Source organism: Mya arenaria, chromosome 1 (assembly GCF_026914265.1).
Source record: "Mya arenaria isolate MELC-2E11 chromosome 1, ASM2691426v1".
NCBI lineage: Eukaryota > Metazoa > Mollusca > Bivalvia > Myida > Myidae > Mya > Mya arenaria.
This window is the reverse complement of record NC_069122.1, coordinates 59,492,572-59,501,416: the sequence shown is the minus strand read 5'-3', so window position 1 is coordinate 59,501,416 and position 8,845 is coordinate 59,492,572. Positions and strand designations below refer to the sequence as shown.

Genomic DNA, 8,845 nt, shown 5'->3' with positions numbered 1-8,845 from the left:
TAACATAATTTGACACTGTATCGCAAAAAAATGATAGTTTTCAGTGAAATAAATAGAAAAATAATTGCCTGTGGACTTATGGTTGATTGTAGCCTTATTCCGTCTTGACCTCAAAGTATTTCTATTCAATTTTGTGAGACAACGCATTGGTCAACCTTATTTTTTCTTGTGATTGAATTTTGTGTCTTGGATTCTTCTACAGCAGCCAGTTACTTGTTTTTCAATTGCGACTGTTTTAAGTGAAAAGCCAGGTCAGTGTCTATATAAAAAAACATATAGTAAAAATAACTGTGGTCTGAGGCCTAATACGGGATGTTGCTTTGTTACAGACACGATTGTGGGATATCAAAATCTGCAAAAATCCACCCGTCTGGTATTGATTCATAAGTCAATAACAACGCCTATAAATAAATAAACAACAGTGTGAAAAAAAGGCATAACTTATCCCACGACACTATCATGATAGGGTACGGCGTGCTATATTTCACAGATGGATATGGTAAAAGACATTGGTAGGTATTTAACGGAATTCGCATTATCTGACATGTATTCAAGACATAAACCGATTATAATTACATGTGCTCTTAAGAACTTCTATTATTGGAAAGGTTACCAAATGTTCCACAGTGAGTCTGTTAAAAAATATGAGTACGACTTAACTTGGAGGAAGTTTAACCCGATAAATTCCGCAGCCGAGCCAGATAAACTTTTTCCATCCACGGCTCTAACCTAGTATTTTATTTATCCTGTTACTTTGTTTATTTAAACACTATAAATAACCTTAAAATTATTAAGTATCTTTAAAAATAAGGTTTTTTTCCCTGGTGAAGTCAGCACACTCGGTATAATGTTTAAATCGCCCCCAAAGTAGTTCTCAAAACTGTTAAACTTTTTTCAATACGTTTATAGTCAAAGTCATTGCATTTTAATACGTTAATATCAATTCAAAACATAGCTATTAAAAGTGCATAAACATGGATCAGTCACCAAACATTATCCGATGATGTAACAAATATTCCGCAAGTCGCAGAGTACAGTACACAGGATCTTGAGTGTTTACAAATAGTCGCCACATGTTGAATGGATTTAAATCATGTTAATAGTGTTGGATGCTCATAACTGCACTGACAAAGAGATCATTCATTTCTGTATTATATACTTTTTATTCTATAATAGGTTGTCATGTTTAACTTTCAAAATAACAAGCTTTGATATGGATTACAGTTATCTATTTAAGGCGATTATTTGACATCATAGGGAACTTTTTATGCAGCGGGAGTGGTGGCTTTACCTCCGCAGACTCTCGTCTCTCCTGGCGCGGGGGTTTCGTGCAATGTTGCGACTAAATGTTCAAACCTGATAATACACATTCATTTTAAAATTGAAATATTGTTAATCTGTTTGTTTACCTTTTATTTTTATATTAGAAAAAAATATTTGAATGAAATATATTGCTTATTATTAGATATTTGTAACTAAATTTCGTTTTTTTAATACGCTACCTTTCTTTTATTAAATCAGTGCAAAAAACGACCTGCAGATAGAAATACATATATTTGTATTCAAACGTATGGTTGAAATGCACAACATAAGGAAGTTACAAAACACTACGTGTACGTGTGTGCGTGATCTACGTCATCAAGGTATGTGTACATTGTACGTGCATGCGATCTATGTCATCATGGTATGTGTACTTGGACGTGTATGCGTGATATACGTTATCCAGGTATGTGAACTTGATACTTGTGTGCGTGATCTACGTCATCAAGGTATGTGCATATTGTACGTGTGTGCGTTGTATGTCATCCAGGTATGTGTTATTGGTCGTGTATGTGTGATCTTTGCGATCCAGGTATATGTACATTGTTCAAGCTTACAGCATGAATTCGGTATCTTTGACACATTTAAAAAGTGTGATTATGCAATATTCAGGCATGTGTAGACTTGTACTATTTGGACGCTATTAATGACATCTATAATATCACGAGGAAAGCTATCTATGCAAGGGTCGGTCGGCCTATACGTTGACGTTAAATTATTGGTTTGGCCGATGCGTTGAAAGGCCAGCTGCATCTTCTACGTGTACGAGTTACCTCACGTACAACTACACGAGCAAGTGCAAGTAATGGTTCGCAACCTCTCTAATATCCAATAGAAATTTACTAAGTCCAGGAATCAAACCTATGGTGTATATAATTACGGATACTTACGAACAGAAACGGACATTCACGGATATCTACGGATACTTACGGATACTTACGGATATTTTCGGATACTTAAGGATAATTGCGGATACTTACGGATACTAACGAATACTAACGGATATTTACGAATACGGATACGAAATGCAACTCACGAGTGGCAAATAAGAGGGCATCCATATGAGAAGATAGAACCACCCGTTATGAGATGTTGACATTCACCTTCGCACGCTGCCTCAGTCGGCGCAGAACCCAGGGTGTCGAGCAAAAGTTGTACATCGCACTTGAGAATTTCAGTGTCAACTGCAAGATGGACATGGACAACAATACTATTTTTTCACTTATTATTTACTTTATACAAAAATGGAAAAACATAAAAAGTAGGCAACCTTCATGCACGTAGCTTACTGTACGCAGATGCGTACTGAAATTTTGAAAGTTCGAAGTTTTTCCAATATAAAAAAGAATTATATTTTGTTTGTTTGAACCTTGATCTGCAATCTATAACCAAATTTCAAAAGTTATAACCAATCAAAACTAATCATTACTCATCGCTGCCCAATCGCATTTCTTTCATATATACAATGCCCATATAGTTATATAAAACCATTTCGTATACTAGGATAAGAACATATGTGATATTAAATATGATTGTTTTTAAATATATAGCAATGATGTTAAACATTTAACCAACAGCATACATACACCTAAGGGACATAATAAAGGCGGGATTAATTCCACATGGTGCCAAGCGACAAAAAATATTGAAGATTTTTATAACTTTTTTTTATCCCAACGAATTATTACAGTCGGATGCAATTCCATAACACACTTGCGTTAATCTTCATATGTAAAGCAATTGTTCTTGTTTAAATCTATGGGTTAAAAATGATCATATTGAACTTACACACGGATCCTTCAAATCCCGGAATAAAGAAACGTTTCTGCGGGGCGGCATACACCGCAACACAACAGAGCGCTACCAGGGTCACAGCCTTCCACATTTTAGCTGGAATAATAAACATTTTTTATGTTTTCATTTATTCGTAAATTTTTCAACATTTGAATTACCAAAGTATAAACACTCTTACTACTGCTTTTAAATTATCATAGCATTCCAATGCTTAGACGCATTGAATGATCGTGTCTGTTGGTTTGCCGAAAACCTCCAAGTTTCGAAACGAATGTAACATGAATGACCTGTGAATCGTCTTCACACATAAAACCCATCACCGTCCGATTTATCGTTTGTACAGTTTGCATTGGTCGGACCTCAACCGGCCAATTAAATCGTTGATTTGCATTATGCTCGCCAGAACTACGCGGTAGCAAACGAAACTCTTTGAAGAGTTGAAACTGATAGCCCGAACCCACTGCCTTGTCGGTGCAACCTGACTTTTTGGGTGTCCAACTTGAGTGTTCTTCCATGTTTCTTGTTTGTCGTTTCATGTTCTATGTCTTTGGCGTTTACCCAGTGCCATTAACCTGGTTCATGTTTAAACTATTTGGTATTGAGCTTGTTTCTGTAGCTTTTCGCATAAATATTGACATTGCGGTCAACCTTTGCTTAGATGATAGATGTACATGTTTTGCTAAGTTTATTTACTGTTCAGCTGGCTCATGTCTCCACCATGGAATTGCCGGACAGATTCACATTTTATAATTTAGAAGAGCTCTAACTACCAAAATCAAAAAAGCAGATTAAAACCGCCAAATTTCCATTTAGTAACGGACACAACTGCAAAATAAGATTTTGTTTTTAATTGATAAGTAGGCGTCCGGCCCTCCGATTTGATCGTTTTGAAGACCAAAATAAAACACTGACTTGAAATTCCTTATAGTACGCATTTTCCACAGAATGTTCTTGGGCGAATATCAAAGGCGGTATGAGCATCAATCGTTTGAATTCCAAAAAATAAGGATCTATTGTTCTAATGACAAAAGAAGCGAAAACGAATTTAATATCAGATAAACGGCTTGCCAATTTGTTAAAGAATAATAGAAGTATCGCAACAAGAGAGTATTTTATCACTTGTATGAACACTCATTTATCATTTATCATGTCCTTGTACTATTACCAGGCTGACTGTTATACCATTTAGCAAGATTACGTTGATTTAATTTTCAACCCTTTGTGTGCTGTTAAACCGTTGTTTTCTGGATTTCTCGTTTACCATTCAATAATGTTCAATGAAATGCGAAGGAAATATCATTTAAGGATCCTGCAACAGACACTGTTACATCTTTTCATATAGTATTTAAGTTAAGATTGTTAAGCGGAAACCCAGTGAAATCTGCAATAAGTTGTTTTTTAGTAAATTAAATAATGTTCTTCCTATTATAGCCTGAATATCTTGGCAATTTTGTCTATTCGTTTTTGATAAAACAACATGAAACATAATAATTTTTAATATTTATAAAATAAAATATCAAATTAGGATTTCAAGCATATTTTAAGTTTTTAACCCTTTGCATTCAACACATATTTTGCCATACGAAGCGAACGAGGTTTGACAGAGTTAAGGCAATTTTGATAACATTTAAATGAAAATCACACAAACCAAAACACAAATAACCATTCCGCGCCTTATGTTTTCCATGTGATTGCCTTAAATATACTTATAATAGCAAGTAAATTTTATTTACAGTAAACGTTTCGGCATAACATGTCTATCACTACATAATATATTTCTTTCCTTAGAAATAACACATTGATATCAGCTTACCTGTTTTCTCCGACTGAATTAAGACTACTGTCTACTGCACTGGTACTGCCACTTTTATAATGCCAAACGTTCTTTATCCGAACTGTCTACCGGCCTTTCAGTGCAATCCAGAGATAAGCATTATGCACGCCGCACAAACGATTTTTTTATCAGTTTTTTTACCGACATTTACATTTAAAATTGTCCTTATGTCCCTTCCTGTACTGAAGACTAGCTATTTTATCTGAACTTTTAAGACAAAAAGTCGAACCTAATTTAGCAATAAGCACTTGTTATTTTTTGAACAAAATTGTCGTAGTAACTACAAAGTATGCATTGCATAAGGTAGCGATATCGATATAATTGCTGTGAGACAATAGCTTAAAAAGTGGTTATAGGACACTGGTACCCCCCACCCCAATTAATAAGTTTGACAAACGCGTATTTATTAAGAACTGCGTGTTTTAATAATTGATGCAATATCAAATCTTTTGCATTCGTCTTAATCTGCTGTGAACATTTGAGGGAAGAGGAAATGCAAAGTTCAATACCAATCCTAAATACTTCTATCAACGTTCGTACAGACGGACACCGATCTGAAGCAACTATATAACGCTTAAAGATAACTTTTTTTCTCCTCTGCACGTTGAATATACATGTGGTTTGTTCTATCGTTTAATGATACATGCTTTTTTTGAAAGCCATATACATTAACATTTTCTGCTGATTTTTATTCCAATAAAACAGTTTAAATTCAATAATGTTGTGATGAAATAATTGAAATAATGTAATTGTATATTTATGAAAAAATAAAGGTACAAATATGTAGTGCCTCATTTTTTGTAAACCACTTTATCCTCGTATCAAAATTATTGCGATTAAGCAGCTAACTGGTAAACTTTTTTCACCGACTTACAGCTATTTCCACTATGTCGAATAAACGTACGAGAGGGATTGAGTGTAATAGTTCCATGTCCTCTTTCAATTTCGAACATCGGTATGATTTGGGTTTTTTTCTGAGCATAAAGGCAAAACGATGAAAAAATACGCAATACGCAAGTCAATAGCCACTTTGACACCTGTGTGGGATGACAATACGGCCGATTCTCACGTAAATCGTCCTTTTGGCACATTTGTTGGATGAAAATACGGCCGATTTTCACGTAAATCGTCATTTTGGCACCATTGTGATATGAAATACGGTCGATTGTCACGTATTTGTTTTATTTTGGCACCTTTGAGAGATGAAAATACGGCCGATTGTCACGTAATTGTTTTATTTTGGCACCTTTGTGGGATGAAAATACGACCGATACTCACGTCAACAGTCACTTTGACACATTTCTTGGGTGAAAATGCAACCAATAGTCAAGTCAATAGCCACTTTGACACCTTTGTGGGATAAAAATACGGCCGATTCTAACGTCAACAGCCACTTTGACACATTTGTTGGATGAAAATACAACCAATTGTCAAGCCAATAGCCACTTTGACACCTTTGTAGGATGAACATACGGCCGATTCTCACGTCAACAGCCACTTTGACACCTTTGTGGGATCAAAATACGACCGACACTCACGTCAAAACCACTTTTACACCTTTGTGGGATGAAAATACGGCCGATTCTCACGTAAACCGTCAATTTTACACCTTTTTGTGATGAAAATACCACCGATACTCACGTCAACAGCCTCTTTGACACATTTCTTGGGTGAAAATACGACCGATTCTCACTTAAATCTTCATTTTGACACCTTTGTGGGATATATTACGTCCGATACGTCAACAGTCACTTTGACACATTTGTTGGGTGAAAATACAACCAATAGTCAAGTCAATAGCCACTTAGACACCTTTGTGGGATGAAAATACGGCCGATTGTCACGTAATTCTTTTATTTTGGCACCTTTGTGGGATGAAAATAAGACCGATACTCACGTCCGCTGTCACTTTGACACATTTGTTGGGTGAAAACACAACCAATAGTCAAGTCAATACCAACTTTGACACCTTTTTAGGATGAAAATATGGCCGATTCTCACGTCAAAAACTACTTTTACTTTGTGGCATCTAATATGACCGATACTCACGTCAACAGCCACTGTGACACCTATATGGGATGACATTCGAATGATACGCACGTCAACAGCCACTGTGACACCTATTTGGGATGACATTCGAATGATACGCACGTCAACAGCCATTAGAAACCTTTGTGGGATGAAAATATAACCGATATGCACGTCAATAGTGATTTTGACATCTTTGTTGGATTAAACTTTATAAATTATAGAAAATAAAGTGATTTTTTGACGAAGTTTTGCGTTGGCGTGCTTACATTCGTGGTGCTTCCCGAGTTTGTTCTGTTCCCAGGCAAAGAACAAAAACACTTAGCTATAACTAAAGTCGTTTCTTCTTCTGTTCGCTTTAGATGGGTATAATCGGTATGTACTTACACTAATTCATTTTTAGAATTGGTCACCTAGCACTACTTCCAAATTAAAATAACGAAATTAAAGTTATCGGTCCTGTATGACTATGTCTCCAACGTGAAGAAAGATATTGCTTTTGTTAAAAGATATCGAATGTGAATTCTTTTTGATCTGCATCTGTCCATGTTTTGATATGAAATCATGAAGAAATCGTCATTACTCATCAAACTACATGTATGTGGAAAAACAAACGTGCATTTCACGACTTGCATCGAATGTTTACAACATGTTTCAGCAATGGAACTAGAAAAGACGTCTTCGTGCAAGCTTAAGCAAGTGGAAACATTTGAGACAAAATGCGACAAAAGATGAAATTAATTCGTCTCACAACATGTTTGGGCGACGAAGTTTTAACTTGCCTATGCTACAACACGTAGCCAATTTCACTACAGTGCGGCAGTGATATTTATATACATCCACTCTTTACTGGGCGACTCACCCTGTTACACTGGCCATTTCTTAGGGAAAAGGTTTAGCACAATCATTTGACAGTAGTATATATAAGGTGTGTACGTGTGAACGTGCTTATGGGTCGATTGTGTCTATAAATCAGCGTAGTTTTGGCCCCTGCATGTGCAAATATTTGATTTTAAAAACTTGTCATAATAGTTTTCACTGTATCATAATTCATATTGATACATAGGGTGGTCGTTAATGTCCATACAATTAATACAGAAACGCCTCAACGGGACGAAAACATTAATGATCATACTTTTGAACATGAACTTTGTTTGGGGCAGTTTTTGATCATTTTCAAGCATGTATAATATGTAGGTTTTGTTGCAATTGAAGTCACTATGTTTGCTTTTTCGAATACACATCGATAGAGCATTTCAATGCTTTGATTGACATACGCTATATATATACTGTCATACAAATGATCAGGTTTACGCAGTCCTATTTTAAAGCGACCGTTTATAGCAATGGACTTGATAGCGTTATCAGACAGCAATCTTTGTTGAACCTTTGTGTCAGCACACATGTATGACCATCGTACGATGTCGAACAAGCACGAACCATGTGCCAGGGCATTCTATTTTATAATTATTCAGTCTTTATTTGTTTGGAAGATCCCTATGTTTGAAGCATTTTGTAGCCACCTATTTTACGAAGAATGAATTATGTTTGTTTACCGAACTAACAGTCAGTTCAAATAATATTTGAATTTTGTACAAATCATATTTGTAATAGTTTGTCCTTACGAATGAATATGGAATTGAGACTGATACTTGTCCATATTTGTTTCATATTTTAAGCTTTAGGAGGACCTATTTTGAAGACCTTGTATACCACCATGGTTAAGACACACTACGAAACACTAACATATTGTTTGGGTTGCCATGATCACTAACAAATGTATATGCTTCGAAAATCAGAACACTTATTTATGGTTTATTTATCGAAATAATGATAATATGTAGAATGTCCCCCCAGAAAAAAGAAAAA

At 35.5% G+C, this 8,845-nt stretch overlaps 1 protein-coding gene across 1 annotated transcript; it reads right to left on the bottom strand.

Moving 5' to 3' along the window:
* Positions 1–1,139: 1,139 nt before the first annotated feature.
* On the bottom strand, positions 1,140–5,042 carry LOC128236550 (uncharacterized). Its single transcript, XM_052951482.1, has 4 exons — positions 4,928–5,042; positions 3,109–3,210; positions 2,357–2,504; positions 1,140–1,356 (listed from the first exon to the last, which is right to left on the bottom strand). Exons 2-4 carry the CDS (start codon positions 3,203–3,205, stop codon positions 1,266–1,268), a joined length of 336 nt encoding a protein of 111 aa, XP_052807442.1. The 5' UTR covers positions 3,206–3,210; positions 4,928–5,042; the 3' UTR covers positions 1,140–1,265.
* Positions 5,043–8,845: the final 3,803 nt, after the last annotated feature.

Excerpts from the sequence above, each read along its gene's own strand:
- LOC128236550 (XM_052951482.1), bottom strand. The coding sequence starts at position 3,205 with ATGTGGAAGGCTGTGACCCTGGTAGCGCTCTGTTGTGTTGCGGTGTAT. Across the intron at positions 2,505-3,108 it reads GGGATTTGAAGGATCCGTGT|TTGACACTGAAATTCTCAAG; the intron begins GTAAGTTCAATA and ends TCCATCTTGCAG. Across the intron at positions 1,357-2,356 it reads TGCCCTCTTATTTGCCACTC|GTTTGAACATTTAGTCGCAA; the intron begins GTGAGTTGCATT and ends GTGTATTATCAG.